Genomic DNA, 17,005 nt, shown 5'->3' on the forward strand with positions numbered 1-17,005 from the left:
GAAGTAGGTATATAAATGCTTGTGTCAGCTATATGCAGAGCAGGAGAATAAAAGGGACCAGGCATTTATATTAAATGCACTCTTGTGTTTTGCATCAGCATGCACCTTGCTTCTACCGCCTTCGTGCCCGTTTTTTAAGAATCAAAAGTCAGCTTTAATAATGATGCCATTCAGCAGATAGCCGGCACAGTAGATGATCAATGAGGTTGAGGCAGCAATTCATCACTCCTATAGGTTTAAACTCACCCAGGGAAGAACTGCCCTCTCAGCCACACGATTTGCACATAAATCTGCTGCATTGGACCTCTGCAAAACCCAGGAAATCAAACCTCACAATCCATCTCATCAGCTTTATGCAGATATTTATGTCGCTAGCTTCTGTTTCACGATTGTGCTAATTAAGACAGGCATCTGGTGGCAGGGTATGATTCATGTCAGAATGAAACTCTGTGGGTCTGACTAGAATTAATCTGCGTAAAAAGCCCACAAATCAGCCACAATGATGGAATACAGAGCAATGAGCAAAATTATTGATTGATGATGAAAATCCACAGGAGACAGAAGAAGAATAATTGATGGAACAAAGTGTGTTATTTGACATGAAAAAGAAATTAAATTAGAGAGAGCAAAATGTTATGTCAATATTAATGGTGTGGCATTAATGCATTATCTCTTATTACAATAAAGAGTTCATGTAACCATTAGAAGCCTGCAATTTAAATTGCATATTTGCACACAGCCTCCTCAGCTAACACACAGAAACAACTAACTGAGGATAACTTTCAGTTGCATTGCTCCACTAAGTAGACCAAAATTTCTAAGGAGCAGCGTTGCTTTGGTTTTCTCTCAAGGTCAAGCCCTTCAAAGGAGCCAGACTAAATGAGGCATGTCCCTAGGGTGCCTAACCGAGACTGAGAAACTCTGGGAAAGTCATAGAGTTCCCCCTCCCCCTCCCTTGACAGGGAAACCCTCTTTTGTCAATGCTGAAAACATAAAAATAAAGAAGCTTTTCAAAGAATGATTAAAAATACTGAATTCAAAAAAGCCAGTCCCCCAGGCATTAGAGGCAAAAATGTTGCCTGTGGCATTGGATACAATACTTGTATTGTTCATTGAGCCATCTAAAAAATAACTAAATCACTAAATAAGGTATTTTAGCTCCATAGGTATCATTAACTGGATATCAGGTGTATTGTTCTTTAATTGTGTGCTTAATGCTTATAAAGGTGAAGTTCCCTCTGTAGTGCCATGGTACCATCTAGTGGCTATTTTGGTGATTACACTAAAGTGACAGTAAACACTGTAATAGACGAGATGATGGTTCATTTTTGTTTAGATAGGCTGGCGCAGTACTTAATTCACGGCATGAGAAATATAAAGGGAGATAAAAGAAAAGTAGCAAGAAGGTTTCCAGAATAAAAGTTTGTGTGTTTGTGTGTATCCTCTCTGTGCTGCAGAAGTGCCAGTTTCTCCCAGTCCACACGAAGCAAGAGTGCACAGCTGCATGGCTTTTACAGCCTTCCCAAGCCAGGAAAACACCAGTTGCCAGTGCATGATGACTCGACCCAGGAGGCCTGCTACGTTCTTCCAAGGGGTTACAGCTCGGAGGCGCCAGCTCACAGTGGTCTAGGTGATCCTGAGCTTGAGAATGAGGAGGTCTACACTTTCAAAACGCCTTGCAATGCCCTTGCCACAATGCACAGCAATGAACGCTTGCCTGATAACTATGATCTGCCTACACCACCTGGCTCCTTCTATCAGATCCCCAGGACATTTGATAAAAATCACAACACCTTGACACCCTCTAGCTCTGAATCCTCATATAATCCTCCTCCCAGACCCCCTAAACCCAGTCAAGGGTCTGAGGGTCAGTGGGGGAGTCCTCAGTCAGTAGGGAGCCAGAATGAAGAGGTAATGTCTGCAGTGTCAGTCATCCCACGCAGAAATACTCTCCCTGCTGTCGAGAACATCAGACTGCACAGAGGTACGCAGGAAATAATTAGTGCTATGACTGCTTTGCTAATACGTTTTCACTTCTTCTCTGTTTTTGACAAATAGCAAACACTTTTTGCATCACTCACCTGCTTCTCTTTCACTGACTCTTTCTATATTCTTCTGCTTTTCACTTTGGTGATTTAAAGTTAGCAACTAAGCAGAAACAAGCGTCCCAGTCTGGCAAACTCTGTCCTGTTGAGATGCTAATGAAATTCAAGCCATACAGCCTGCTCCAGAACTTTTCATTCCAGGTTTTTTTCTGCCATGTGAAAAAAGCTTCTGTAGAGACAATGCATGGCTTCTTAGCTTGCTGTGGTTATTGCTTTTTTGGTTATAAGTCCATCCTTAGCCATCATATAGGTAGAAACAAGAGCTGATGTGTGACTACTTTTTTTTAAATATTAAAAAGGCCCTTCCTACATATAAATTGATCTCTATTGCAGGGATTGTTATACAGTGTTTAAGTCATGTAGGCATGGAATGTTACTTTTACACTTGGGCAGCATTTTCCCTTTCAAAATTTCTGACAGTGGTAAATATTGATCATTTCCTTCACCCTTCTCCACAGGATCCTCCTTTGAAACGAACAATCAACATCGTTTCATCCATTTCAACCACTCAGGCCAGTCTATGGAGTCAGTCAATGATGGATTCAGCTCTTACCTGGTGAGTAACTCTCGCTTGAACTGCACTGCCTCCTCAGATAGATCCTGTCAGCAGTCAATCATAAACTGCAGAGATAGAAAAGGAAATACTTCTAGATTTATTCCAACTGAGTGCTACAGTTTTCCTGCAAGTCCAGGGAGATTGTGAGAGTCATTTGCCCTCTGTCTCTTTTGATGGCAGAGACAGACACCACTTACTCGCTCAGACAGCGGAAATTCAGATGACAACTACGTGCCCATGAATCCTGGCTCCTCACCACTCAGCGCTTGCCAGGCTGACAGTCCTAAGAATATCTACATTCCTATGAGCCCAGGGCCACATCACTTTGATTTCCCAGGATTCTCTGCAACTTTACCTGCCCGTAAGGCGAGCAGTGCCTCCTTGTGCCACAGGCCCAGTCGTCTCAGTGATGTTACACCACCGCCTATCTATCGCGACCTCAAACCTGACAGAAAATGTGAGATTTTGACACTTAGCTTCTCACTTCTCACTAAGGGCATGCTTCAAATCAGCTCTAAAATCTGTTGTAAATTGTTGAAGACCATGATGTTTGTTAATAACATCTGTTCTTGTTTTTCTGCAGCAAAGCCAACACCTCTTGATTTGAAGAACAATGGGATCATTGATGAGCTGCCATTTAAGAGTCCAGTCACTATGTCCTGGACACGACCCATGTGAGTCTTATATCAGTGCATTCCACACACACACAGTCAAGAATCATTACATAGCAGGCAGTACAGATGTTACAGATTTTTTCCCCCCCTTATGTTTCTTTAGGCCTGCTATGAACTGCACATCCTCCCAGCACTGTAGACCCATCTCTACACAAAGCATCACCAGCACCGACTCTGCAGACAGTGAAGAGAATTATGTGGCTATGGTAGGTCCAGGGAGCTGGACGGGGAGACTGGGGAGAGCACATTGTGTTCTTTGTTTTAACGATCCACTTATTTGTATGCACTGCTAACTCACTGCATACTGTGTGAGTGAAACCTCCCTCCTATTACATTAGCAGAACCCAGCGTCTACCTCCCCAGCCGTGAGTGGCACCAGCAGCCCAGCCCCTAGGAAGTGTGGCAACGTGGACTACCTAGCACTGGAATTCCAGCCTGGGACACCCAACCCACACAGAAAAGTAAGCAGAGGATTGTATAGACTAAATTAACTTTTCTCATTTCATATGCAATTAAACTTTGTTTATTGTTCCACAGCCCTCTACGTCCTCTGTGACATCGGACGAGAAGGTGGATTATGTCCAAGTTGACAAGGAAAAGACTCAAGCTCTGCAAAACACAATGCAGGAATGGACTGATGTGCGACAGTCTACTGAACCTGCCAAGGGGGTCAAGTCCTGACACTGACCTATAGATCAAAAACAAGCCTTAAAGTGTCCCTATTATGCAGGTTTATCATTTTATTCGGGGAGCCAATTAAAATAGATTAAACTCTAATACAACGAGCGGTTTTCTTATTCTCATTGCGGTGACACTTCTTTTCACCCTCTGACAGGTTCCATTACAGCATTTCCCCAAAAAGTTGACAAAAGCGTTACAAAAGGGAGACATCCTTGATCACAGATGTATAATCGTAGTCCTCCAAGATAGTGTTACCAGGTTTTCCTGCTGAATTGAGAACCTTAAAGAGTTTAATTCTTTTGCCCACTGGTTTGCTACATACGTTTTGCATGAAATAATTGAATTAACAATAAATTAAAAAAAATGTTATTTTATATTAAATCGTTTATTTATGCAGAAATCCTAGGAAACTGCCACTCACATATATACACACCCAAAACATACTGTAACGCTCCCCACTGTCCACCTCTGAATACCATGTTTTTTTTTGTTTTGGGTGTTTTTGGCTAGCCTTTAACCCAGTTATAGCATTTTATTCAAAGGCCTGCAGATTGCAAGCATAAAGCATTAGACATGTTAGAAAGACACCACACATTCACATAATTCTGCTGCAGCTGCTCCTTTTATAGGAGGGAAGCTAACAGATGGTGAAGTTAGCCACATTAGCATAATGCTAACACTAAAGATTTAAGGATATTCCTATTGTTGTGGGGACATTGCTATGGAAAACTAAAAGTGCTTTACTTGGTCACTTCCTCAGATCCAGGGAGTGCCCGAAGACTCAACAGCAGAGCATTAGGTGTGTGTTCCTCACAGCAAAGGAATTGTAGAGTTCGTAGAAGTGACTTTAATTGGAAATAAAGCAACTGAAAACATCTAAATTGAATTAAGGCTGCTCCTCATTCTTTGTTAGTGAGCATGTCAAACCAACCAACTGCATGAACTTCATGACATTGTGTCACAGTGACATAACTAAGTAGCAATACAGAAAAAAGCCTGGAGTGTAAAGAATGTATTTGAGACATTACAGCAGCAGAGATTTTGCTTTCATTTGGCCACATGTGAAAGTTTGGCCTTTGAAAGTTTCCAGACCTCTTACATGAACAAAAGGCTGTGTAACAGATTAGAGAGTTGAGGAAAAACTTAAAGCATAATAGGGGCACTTTAGGTCAGCCATCTCCAGTGTCAAGTTTCTGCCACCATTACCATGGATACTGGATGAGCTTGCTTAAAACTAAAATATTTGGGCCTAAAGCCATAACTAATTTATGCCTGTTCTTTGTGATGATTATTACTAGAGTGTACTGCAAGCATGCAGAATATCAGGCCATACAGGTGAAGTTCCCTGCCAAAGCTCCTCACACAGACTGTTAGAACAGTGAATAGATAATTAATAATATCATCCTTGCTGTCAAACTGTTATTTATAAGTGCACTGTTTGATCACTGTTCCATTCAACCCTCTGCAGCAGTTAATTTTGTTTGCATCTAGTTGGCAGTTTATTTTGTCTTTGCCATTTAAGAGCAACAGAGGCTAACTGGTCAATAACCATATTAATATACTGTAAGAGTATGCTTGCTGGTCTCAGGAATGCCAAGATGCACTTCAATTTTGGCATGCAGGCTGACTTTCTCTTTTCACTTTAATCTATCATTTGTGCTGAGTCTTGCAGAAGCAGTGAAGAGATTATTTTCACTGCGGGCAATCATTTCAGCTTAGCAGTGCATGTCTGGTAAGAGGAGAGGAAAAAAATATAGCCATACAAATATGCAAAGGCTTCTGTCAGAACCCCTAATGATAACCGTACATGACTGTTGCCTGGGTTTCTATTAAATATGAGCCCAAACTATATTTAAAAGCTGTCAGGCATGATGGCAGGCCAATTATTTCAATGCAGGAACAAAGTTGGTTACATCCAAATCTACGACATGAAGAAGATGGGAAAGGCAAGATGACAAAACCTTGTTACGTTTGATTTCAGTGGTCATTTCACTTGAGTTAAGATTCAAATGGCTTTTCAATGTAAACGTGCACTGAAAAAAAACCCCAAAATTATTGTGTTGTGCTGATTAAAAAATAGAAATAAGACAAGAGGTGTAGTTTGCAAGTACTCTGTCTCTCTAGAGACCATTACCAAAAGTCTAGTAGATAAAGAGTAGCATATTTCTGTTTTCCAGAACTCTCCATTCACTGATTTCTGTCTTTGGGCTTTGAAATGCCACACACTACAGCTTTGTCCCTGAGGAGTACTTTTGTTCCTGTATGTAAATTATTAATAGATATACATATTGCAGTGCATCTTTTTGACTGTTAGAAATTTGACGCACTTGTATGAGACATAAAGAGCACTACAATAATGTAACATAGTGCTTTGAATGCAAAGGAAATCTACCACAGTGGATATTTGCCAGTGATCGTAGTCACTATAAAACAGTTGAGAAATATTGTTTACTAAATTTCTTTTGTTGATCAATTTGCCTTATATTTTCATTTCGGTTTAAACCGTACATTTTGCCTTGAAGAAATTTTCACAATATTCTTAGGATAAACAGGAAGAATCATATTATAGTAAGGACAACTGAATGATCAGTTTCTAGTTCAACTCAAGTCCAGTATTTCATTGTGGGCTGGAACCACAGAATCCATTTTTGACCTTAATAAGAATAGCGTGGCCATGGAGTGCTAGATGGTATGGATTATTTCATTAAGATTTACTTCTTAATGTTTTTCTACCATTTTTACAGCTTTTTTATATTCTTTTTAATCATTATTTTTTACTGATACATGTAAGCAAGTGTTATGCATTATGACAGGAACAGGCTAAAGTAAACTAAGTTTGTTTAGTGTATTATTCTTTTTTTAAATTACCAAATTTCATTTTTGTATGATCTAATCATAAAAAGGCAAAGGCTGCCAGTGTAAGTTGGACTGGCAAATCCCAGGTGAATTGTGATTCACAAAGAGCAAGAGAGGAAAGGAAAGAGTGAAGAAAAGCCTGTCTCCCTGTCTGTTTTTTTTTTTTTTTTTTTTTTTTTTTTTTTTTAAATGAAATGGATGTGTAATTTATTATCTAGAGAGATCATGTGTAAGCAGAAGAGTTGTGTATGTGTTGTGGTAGATTGTAAGCTGTAGTATGTTAAATGACAGCCTGACTGGGTTGAAAAAAATGTTCAGATCTACTGTCAGGCTGTCACTGAGTTGACGTACTGTACTTGTAAAGATTTTTTTAACCACTATTATTGCTACTACTGTAAAGCAGATTGCTTGTGTTAATTTATTAATTTATTGTATGTGTGTGTGTTTTTTTTTTTAGTTGATAATAGTAAAAAAAAGAAAGAAAGAAAGAAAGAAAGAAAGAAAGAAAGAAAGAAAGAAAAAAACAACAACCATCAAACAAGGAATCTTCTCTCTACTAACACTGATGTATACAAACTGTCTTGATTTTTGAAGCAATATGAGAAAAAACAATGACAGTGGTATTGTGGTACAGTTAAATTGGAATACACAAAAATACAATACTTTGTTATTCCTGTATAATGGTAGGCTTACAATGTGGACGTAGAATAAAGCAAGAAGTGAAAGTTTGGTGTTAAAGTTCTTTAAATATAAACCTCATCTTTCAACCACACTTTCTCATTTAGTTGTAAACTGAACACAGTGGTGGAGATCTTGCTGTCCACACACAGTAAACTGTGGCTGCTCCCTTTAGGAGGTCACCACAGCAGACCATCTGTCTCCATCTCACCTTATCTCTGCTATCACACCAACTGTCTGCATGTCCACTTTCACTGCTTCCCTGAACCACCTCTGTCCTCTTCCCTGTTTCCTCCTCCCCGGCAGCTCCATCTTCAATGTCCTTTGTCCAATATGTCCACTATCCTTTCACTGTAAAAGTCCAGTCCAGCTCCCAATGAAATTAGCATCTTCAACTCTCACACCTCCAGCTTTACCTCCTTTTGTGTGTGCCACTATCTCCAAACCACGGATCACAGCAGAACTCACTAGCATCTTGAATTGCTAGTAATACCAAAATAAAATACCTTAGAACATCTTCCAAAACAGAATATACAGACGTTAAATGTATGCTGCCCTCTGTTGTTAAAGAAAGCAGCTGCAGTCAAGTACTAATAAAACATTAGATGACAAGCTCCTTTGCGTTATGCCCAAAGATGCATTTAGTACCAAATTGGAAAATGCAAATTATTGAAATACAGATAATTTTTTTAAAGGGTTTCTACAGGATTCCTCGTCATTTAATAAGCCTGCTACTTATTAAATAATGACTGTTATTATGCTTCAGGATCATTTCCCAGTAATGACCACTGGGTGGCCATGCCATTTCCCATAAAGAGAATAAAAATGATTAATAAGCAAAACATTTCTTAGTCAGCCAAGACCCTGATGAAGATTGGTTAACTGAATGACTGAGGGAGGCATCTATACATATAGGTAATGAAATATCCATCATAAAGAAGGGCCTAAAAGGGAGGGGAGAGTGTGGGTTGGCAGATTCGTGAGAGTGTTTAAGGTTTTAATCATATGCGTATGGGTTAACAAGTTGGTGGCCGCTAGTCTTACAGTCTGCCGCTATCACAGCAGCCCCAAAGACAAATAGTTAATTTATTATACTAATTATACTTGGAAAAGGCTTCAGTGTTGAACGGAATTGATTTCTTCTTGAACTCTGTGTGGACTTCGCACGATCTCCCCATATTTGTGTGGTTTTCCTCTGGGTGCTCAAGCAGCTTCCTTCTGCTTTACAGAAACATGCATCCTGTGTGAGCGAGTTTCTGCGTGATTCTGTGGCTGTATCTTAATCTCCTATATCTCGTTCCACTGAACCAGATACGATTAACTTCAAACAACAGCCGGTTAATGAATGAAAGTGCAATAAATTGCTTTGAGAAGGTGTAAAATCAAAACAAATATAGTCAAATGCACTTTTGTGATTGTTATATTTGAAAGCTACTGAGTACATTTACCCAACTTTTAAGATTTACAGAAAGCTGAAAGTTACCAAAGATTTGAGGCATAGCGGGACACATAAGACAACAGTACAACAGGAACATGTCAGCAGCCAATCAGCTCATTTGAGCGGTTCTGTAGGCTCGCTTGGTTAGTTACTCTGCGTGTTAACTCAAAAAAGATCAAAGAATAGTTCTGGATTTAACTGTTCTTTTCATGCTTTAGTTAGTTTTCTAAATATGTTTTTCATTTGTGTCTTTAAATACAGGATGAATAAATGTTCGGTAACACGTGTTAGTTGATTAGCGGTTAGACAACAGTGTTCAAATTTAAAATACATTAATAAGATTCCCTCCTTCGTGTCACAGTTCACGCCTTGCAAGACAAGTTCAGGCTTTTCTCCACTAGAGTGTGCCACTGGACCCCCCCTTTTTTTTAACCATACGAGTTCATGTCAAAAGCAGAATGTTCGTACAATAAGGGTCTGTGTAAGTAGCTCCGCTATTGCCTTCGTGTACCACACGGACAAACGATTGTCAATGGACTATTTGAGACGGATTTCAGTCGGCTTCTGCGACGACTGCCTGCGTTTAGGGGGTCTGGATTTTTTGGTTGTTTTTTTTTTACTTGTTTGCAACCAGATTCCTATCCGGATTGAAAGGAAAGCAACAAAGAAAAGGACTCATTTCGAAACAAACAAAAAAAAAATGCCGTGAGTCTTGAAGTTTAGTGGATTTCGTGTGTTTGTTGGTTCTTCTATTTTTGCAGCCGGTCGCTCTCACTCAATTTATAGTCGATAGTGTACTCTTGGACTTGGCGTTAACGAGAGTGGTACAATATTTAGATAAAGTAGGCTGAAAATGTAGCTACTCGGAATGTAGCACCAGTGAAACCGAAGTTGTGCGTGCCGTGGGTTTGAATTATCTAAGGGATTCATATTGAATATAACCTATTTATCTGTGAGCAGAGCTCCAGTCGTTAAGCAAGAGCGGATTCATTCCAGCTGCGGAGCCTTTCATGTTTGTAAATCATTTCACGTTTAATTATAAGCTGACAGAGCCTATCCCCCGAGGAAAAACTACTACAATTCTGTAACTTTGAGACTTTTAATGCATGTTTTTAATCCACGTGGAGCATAGCATGATTTTATATGGAGCGTATCTTAATCTTTTATATCATATAACATCATAGTCCCAGTTTGACAAGATAATTGGCTCACATTTCAACACATATCATAGGCCATAGTGACTCCTCTCCAGAGACTACAGCCAAGTATTTTTCTTTTTCACATGGGATCATTGCAAGTCTTCAGTACGTTTTCTTGTTTTCTTCCATGCCCGTTCTGTGGTCCACTGTAAGCACAGTGGACCTCAGTCTATAAACTTATCAGGGACCTGCGGGCATGGGAGAAGCGACCCCCGCTCAGTCTGCTGCAGGGACATACGTACCCATGTTGGGTGTTGGTTTAGGAGCTATGTCCGGTGGGGTCAGCAACGGGCCGGTGGTGGCCAACTCAAGGGGATCCACAGTGCCACAGCTGCACAACGCCATAGTTGAGCGTTTACGCGCCCGGTTAGAGACGTGCAGGAGGCACCATTCTACCTGCGCGGACCGCTATCAGCGAGGTCAGGCCGAGAGCACAGACCGGGAGCACGAGAGTACGCTTCAGCTGCTCAGCATAGTCCACCAAGGTCCTGGGAACCGTAAAGCAAAAGGTAGCCGGGGATCGAACCAGCAACCCCCAGACTACAGCAGGGCTAACGGAGAGCAAAAGGGGTCAGATGGCGAGCAGAAGATCCCCACACGCATAGCGGTGAGTTGCTGTTAATGTTGTCTGTCAAGGTTCTCAGTCACCCAGGTCATCATAGTCTATGGAGCTTGGAAAGAAAAGCATCTGGACTTCTTTACGTTTCTTTGAAGACGATTCACCTCTCATCCGAGAAGCTTCATCAGTTCTAAGAGCAACTGGTGGATTGTCCCAGATTTTAAGCCCTACGGGAGTGTCCCCAAGAGGGTCGCGTAGCGCCTATTGATCTTCTACCTAATCACACGAGCCAAGGTGTGAAAACGGGTGTGGGCCACAATCAGCCAATGTTTCAGGTGAACCCAATATGAAACCTAGCCCCACCCTATCATGTGATTTACTGAGGTCAAATGGCCCAGGATGTGAGTGGGCATTAAGGCGTCTGGGAAGGGATCTCACAACTGGATTATAGATGGCAGACAGTTGGTGTGGTAAGCCAGCGCCTACATTCAAAGATGGCCGTTCACAGTGGCTTCTTTCACTCCTCTTTCAAACCATCTGTCTTCTCTGTCCAAAATGTGAACATTGGCATCCTCAGCATCCAGAAACACCTCTTTAAGAAAACCTAAAGAAGTCCAGATTCTTTTCTTTCCAGCCTCCTTAGACTTCCGATATTGTTGTGTTGTTTGTTTTTTAACATAAATAATTAGGACTATTACAATCAAGCTTGTGGCAGCAATGACAAAATTGATAACAATGATGAGGGTACCAGTATGTTGTAATGGGGGTGAAACGCCTAAAGTTATGGCCATTCTCAAGGACCACAACATTGAGACTGAGATTTTTTTTATGCTATGTGAAAAATCAGCTGGGAGCTTTCCTTGGCGATAATGGATCAATAAATGTTTCTACATTGATAACGCTGCTGTCACTATCCATGAACAAAAAGTCCAAGCTTTTTCCAAACTTAGATGGCAGCCAAATGCATATCAAAAACAGTCAGGAAATGTTCTAAAACTCTAAGTTCCTGATTAAGGGGGCCCTTAAGGTAGATGACATGATACAGAAGCATTACGCTTGTTTGCAAAGCAATCCATTTTGAGGAAATGGTTTTGGGGTCATTGGGCCATGGGGATGTTTTTGCATTTACTGCAAACCTTGACAACGTCACAACTGTGCAGCTGATCCAAACAGAGGGATGCGGATGCATTTTGTGGTTTGTTTAACCCATTTAATATGCACTGTTATGTCATTTTTTAAAAAATTGTTTTTGTTTCTGAGTTATTCTGTTGAGATTGAGAACTGAGTAGTTGCATGACCTTGTGTGCCACTGAGAGTACAGGACAGTGTTTTCTCCCCTAACAGCAAAGCTTCACAAAGGACATAGGTAGGCAGGATAGGAAAACTTAACTGTGCTTTCTGTGTGCCTGGTAGTGCTGATAGGACTGACTTCCTGTATGGCATCTGTTAAGGGAGCAGTCACTGAGATGTGAGATTTATTTAGTTGTTTTCTTTCACTGGGCATGGGGGAGTTTAGCGTCTAGCCTATTACTTCCCAAGCAATAATGTCAAAGGTTGAAAGCTTTCAGACATTCTTTTTCTAGATGTGGTGAAATAAACAATATTTCATACATAGAATATTTTATTTATTTTTTACCAACAAAAATTATAAAAAGCATTAATGTTTCACGTACAAGAAAAGCAGATTCTCTGTGGTTTGTAGAGTTAGTTTAAAATGCAGTTTACCTCTCAGCTTTAACATTTTCGTGCTGATCGGTTCACTAGAGCCATGGCAGTGGAACACGATGAGAGACAAGACACAACTTCATGGATTATACTGGCTGTCTAAAAGAGGTCAGGGTACATCATTATCATGTACCGTTTCATTTTTACTGATCTTGACTCTGGAGTAACATGTTCTATTTAAAACTGATGAGTGCAGCAAGATAGTGAGGAGGAAATGAAGTCCTGGCGTACATGTTTATATCAACCCTGAGGTTAATGTTTTCGCAACTTATAATGATCGGGTGAAGCACAACAGCAGCTCTTGCAGAAATCCTGTTTAATGCCAATATGTTGCATGTATACAGTGGTCTATATATATCCTTATAACTCTTGCCACCATTCTTTTTTAAATGTATTATCATCTTTGGCTATGATAACTGAAAGCTGCTTCAAATATGTATGGGGGTTCTGCAGAGTTCACCATAATTCATTCTTCAGAATTAAAAAGTAAGACATCTCAAATGACCACATCTGTGCGTGTTATTGAGTGTTCACATTGGAATTTGCAATGGAAATGTATACTGAGTTAGGGGCAAACAACACAATGGATTATGACTGCTTGGGAGTGCAGAGTGAGCAGCAGCACTTAACAACAGTGCTCATTGAGACCAGATTAACAAAGGATATTCTTTTAGATGAAATTGGAGAAATTTGAAGGAAGAGACGAGAGCATACTTATCGACTCGGAAAATCGTTTTCCTTAATGCGTGGATGAACTCATTGAAAGCTTTTGGATATTCATATTTTAGATTGTTTCTTTTTCATGGCCAGTTTTCCAATTGTTCCCTTCATACCTGTATCAGAAAATTTATTCAGCACAGAAATAGGTCACACAGTAGAGCTTACAAAACATTAGCCCCATATTACAATGAACAGACATTCAGTTTCATCAGATCAGGATCCAACAATCATCTTACATTGTCTGTCAACGATACAGATAGTGAGCACAAAAATGAAAGGCTTAACAAACAACCATACAGCCTCGAAGCATACTAGCATGCCTTGTAATGCCATGTTATATTATCATGTGTGTAACAAATGGCTCACTAAGCACCTTCTTGATAGATTTGCCGGCCATGAAACTGTTTGAACCACAAGGTCCCCATATAAATGTTTAGAGCCACTGAATACATTTCCTGCATGTGTTTACTTTAAGTCAAACAGGCCTTGAAAAAGCAGTAGGCGAAGGATGCCTGGTGATTAACAGTGCTATGTGCACAGGGAGGATTTTGTTATTACTCAGTCTTGTAGTGACAGATCTGGGAAGTATACTCATAGAGCAGCATGCACACAAAGTGCTCATATGCTGAGCTGTTTTCCTATTATTTTAAGCACTTGTGACCTTGTTTGTCTGCCATACAGGTTTTTTTTGTAAAAACTGTAGCCTGAGTCATACTGGTCAGTTAGTGGTTTGAAACATAAATCATGTAACCACAGCCAGATCTAGCCAATGAGTGCTGGTTATCTATCAGTTTCCCGTGACTGTGTACTGTGAGTCCTGTAATAAAGGCAAATTGCCAAAATATTATTTTGGCTTTGTGCGCTAATTTGGCACAATTGCCTTGGCAAACTGTAGTTGTTTGGATTGTAGTTGTTTGGACTTTTAAATTTATGACATTTATTTTACAAGATAGAGGGGGTATGAGAAACCATGTCATTTGGACATTTTTAAAGCTTGGAAAGGAAGCTAATTTCCGCTCTCAGGGAAACCCTTTTTACTATGAAAATGGCAAACATGAGGGCTTATTGGAGTGCTGGGTAGAAGTTGGAAAGACTGGTTATTTGCAGTTTTCATGATGTTCTTAACTTGAAGATCGTCACCCCCTCAAAGAGGCTGCAAGGTTAATCTGAAGGATTGCAGAATGATTAATAGGACAGGAAAGGGGAAAAAATACTAATCAAAACTTTGTTTGGTCTCTTAGGCTTTGAACTAATGTAGCTTTTGCGCAAATGCTTTTGTAACACTGCGCTTTTGACTTAGTGGATCATCTAGGATATCACTAATGCCAATTGAAGGTTTTGCAGCGAAATTGTTTCTCGCCTATTTACTAGTGCACTACTACATGGGTCAGAATTAAAATTTATGAGCTTACTATTATAATTTATTGAGTTGCGAAAGCTTAAATATTGTCTCACCATCTCTCACGGACACACAAGACTACAACTTCTGGGTAAGCAGATTGACAGCTTGCTAAAAAAAATCCCACAGAAAAGTAATACCTTGCACTTATTTGTGGTCATGTATGATGGAGTGGATAGTGTGTGCATGTGTGTGAATGTGGGGTGGGGTGTGTGCTGTGTTTCCTGGCATACCCTGTTTGGCTGTTGAACAGCCTGAATCAGATGCCGGTGGTCTGATCTCAGCCTGGCTCGGCAGTGATGTGAAACAATTAGCCCAGGTCCATGGGGGCCACCCACTGTGAAGCCCACAGCTCTACCCAACTCTATGGATGCAGAAAGGATCCGTGTTCATCCCACAGATCACTTCCATGTTGTCATGGATAGGTTACAGTCTTCTTTTAGAAATAGCTTGCTGCCAGTTGGTCTGAATGGTGAATTGCTTTAAGTCCCCTGCAGAGCAGAATGGAAATTCTGTGGGTGCTGTTTATTGACAGCATGGCTACACTTTAAGCCTGATGTGATTACGCTTGTCTCATTGTACAGGCCGTTAGCTGCTAGATGAGTTGAGCATCTCATAGTGCTCTGATTAAAAGACATTAAGATAGGCCTCCATATACTTTAGTAAAGCCATCTGTTAATCTCCTCTTTCTATTTGGGATTAGTCATCCGTCCAACTTGTGGTTCAATTCTACTTATGTGTAATACATATAAATATATTTAAAATGTTCTATTATTACATTTTTTTTTGTTGCTACAAGAAAGACATATCTTTAGAATTGTCATTATGCTCTTAAAAGATAGACAAAGCAGTTTAGTCAGTGGGGTAGTTATGTTATTTATTTAACAAATTAGTAATGTACCTTTTTATTGTTCAAATACTAAAAAACTTGGAGGATTGAAAGGTTTTGGAATTCAAAGATTTTGGGTTGATGTAAAAGCTTAATCTAACAAAGAAAGAATGAGTTTAAAGTGATATATACTTGTATTACTGAGTTTGATATGCTCAAATGTTTCCCGATTCCTTACAGGCAGTAACGTCTTGTGCAGAAGAGATCACCACATTTTTGCATAGAAAAACATTAAAACAGCCTTTTTACAGTCAAACAGTCAGATTTACTGTCTTATGTAATAAAAGTTGAGACATGTAACACTATGTTCTGGACACTCCAGTACACCGTTCATAAATTTTCAGCACTAAGTAGAGGTACTTAGGCACATCTTGTCCTCAAGGAAGTGGGATGTGGTATGTTAATGTCAAACAAGGCTAATGCTGTGGCTTCCCATTTGGGGGGGGGGGGGGGTATTAATGTAGGACATTTGTAGTTAGATTTGTAGTTATTAGCTACTGTATCATCTTTTGGTTAAATTGTGCATGAGATTAAAGTCTGCGGTAATATTTTAGGATAACATCAGCTTATAAACATTCTGAACAACTTATACATTTTGTGATCGTGATTGCTGTGTCCTCAAGGGAGAGCAGGATACAAGCGTCAACAAGTTCCTTTTCTAACACCGGATTTCTAAGTGGCACAAAGAAAGTTCACAGATGAGTGTCATTTCTCAGAGGAGCTTTACTTATTAATCCCTTTGATTTTGTGAGTGTATTTATTGAAAATGCAGATTTTAATATCTTACAGTGTCATGATGTCAAGATATTCAGCACATCCCTAGTTCTAGTATGATGATGTCTGGATATGTCAAATTAAATTTTAAGTGGATGTCCAAGACATCCAATTTTGTGTTAAGTGCTAAGCAGTTTTTGTAGTGGATTTGTCACTGCCTCCAGGAGATCTAGTAGTATTTTGGTTTTTTTGCTTGCTCTATCTGGTGTGTTGAGCTATGGTAGCTGCTGCTGACTATCCAGCTTCAAATAATCTTGTTAATGCCAGAAAACATGCATCACTTCCTGTGCAGCAGTGGATTTTTCCCAGAAAGGCCCTATGAGACACTCAGGTCTTTATGACAACAGATGCAGTAAAAGCTGAGTGAGCTGAGTGTAAGTTGCTAGTGTGTCAGATAATTGTGAAGAGCAGTGAACATTTCAACCAAATCACTTTAAGTTGTTCAGTGCAGATATAGAGAAAAAGGTGATATTTGTAATGGTAAAGATGGGAAGTAATGAGGAACAAAAAAAAGAGACTTTCGTGTTTGGCATATGTATCAGATCCCTTTCCTACTTCCTTTAGTGTGAGAGAAAGGTAAAAACTTGTCATTTTTAAGAGTTTGGTCAAAATTTCTTTATGCTTCCCATTGATTAGATGATGTGCTAAAACAGGGGAAAAAATCAAGTATAATTAGGTTTAAAAACAAAAGAGGGCTCACCAAACCTTGGTATCATGCAGCAGCAACGTGCTGGAAATAGTTGCGTGTAAAT

The 17,005-nt window shown here is 39.8% G+C and overlaps 2 protein-coding genes across 4 annotated transcripts in view; both read left to right on the forward strand.

Annotated features, from left to right (window-relative positions):
• gab2 (GRB2-associated binding protein 2) overlaps positions 1-8,005 on the forward strand; it is a 35,341-nt gene extending 27,336 nt beyond the window's left edge. The window contains exons 4-10 of one of the 3 annotated variants that reach the window (XM_085131047.1): positions 1,458-1,984; positions 2,564-2,661; positions 2,842-3,118; positions 3,245-3,335; positions 3,439-3,541; positions 3,674-3,796; positions 3,873-8,005. In XM_085131047.1, coding sequence (XP_084987173.1) covers positions 1,458-1,984; positions 2,564-2,661; positions 2,842-3,118; positions 3,245-3,335; positions 3,439-3,541; positions 3,674-3,796; positions 3,873-4,016 — 1,363 coding nt within the window. In that variant the 3' untranslated portion in view covers positions 4,017-8,005. The remainder of the gene's footprint in view (positions 1-1,457; positions 1,985-2,563; positions 2,662-2,841; positions 3,119-3,244; positions 3,336-3,438; positions 3,542-3,673; positions 3,797-3,872) is intronic. The other 2 variants (XM_085131048.1, XM_085131049.1) reach the window with 2 other exon arrangements.
• A 1,115-nt stretch (positions 8,006-9,120) lies between these two features.
• The window catches only part of maml2 (mastermind like transcriptional coactivator 2), a 34,618-nt gene continuing 26,733 nt past the window's right edge, over positions 9,121-17,005 (forward strand). Inside the window, exon 1 of the mRNA XM_085131042.1 lies at positions 9,121-10,794. Coding sequence (XP_084987168.1) covers positions 10,384-10,794 — 411 coding nt within the window. The 5' untranslated portion in view covers positions 9,121-10,383. The remainder of the gene's footprint in view (positions 10,795-17,005) is intronic.

The sequence above is a fragment of the Neolamprologus multifasciatus genome, chromosome 14, assembly GCF_963576455.1.
Source record: "Neolamprologus multifasciatus chromosome 14, fNeoMul1.2, whole genome shotgun sequence".
In the NCBI taxonomy this organism is placed as follows: domain Eukaryota; kingdom Metazoa; phylum Chordata; class Actinopteri; order Cichliformes; family Cichlidae; genus Neolamprologus; species Neolamprologus multifasciatus.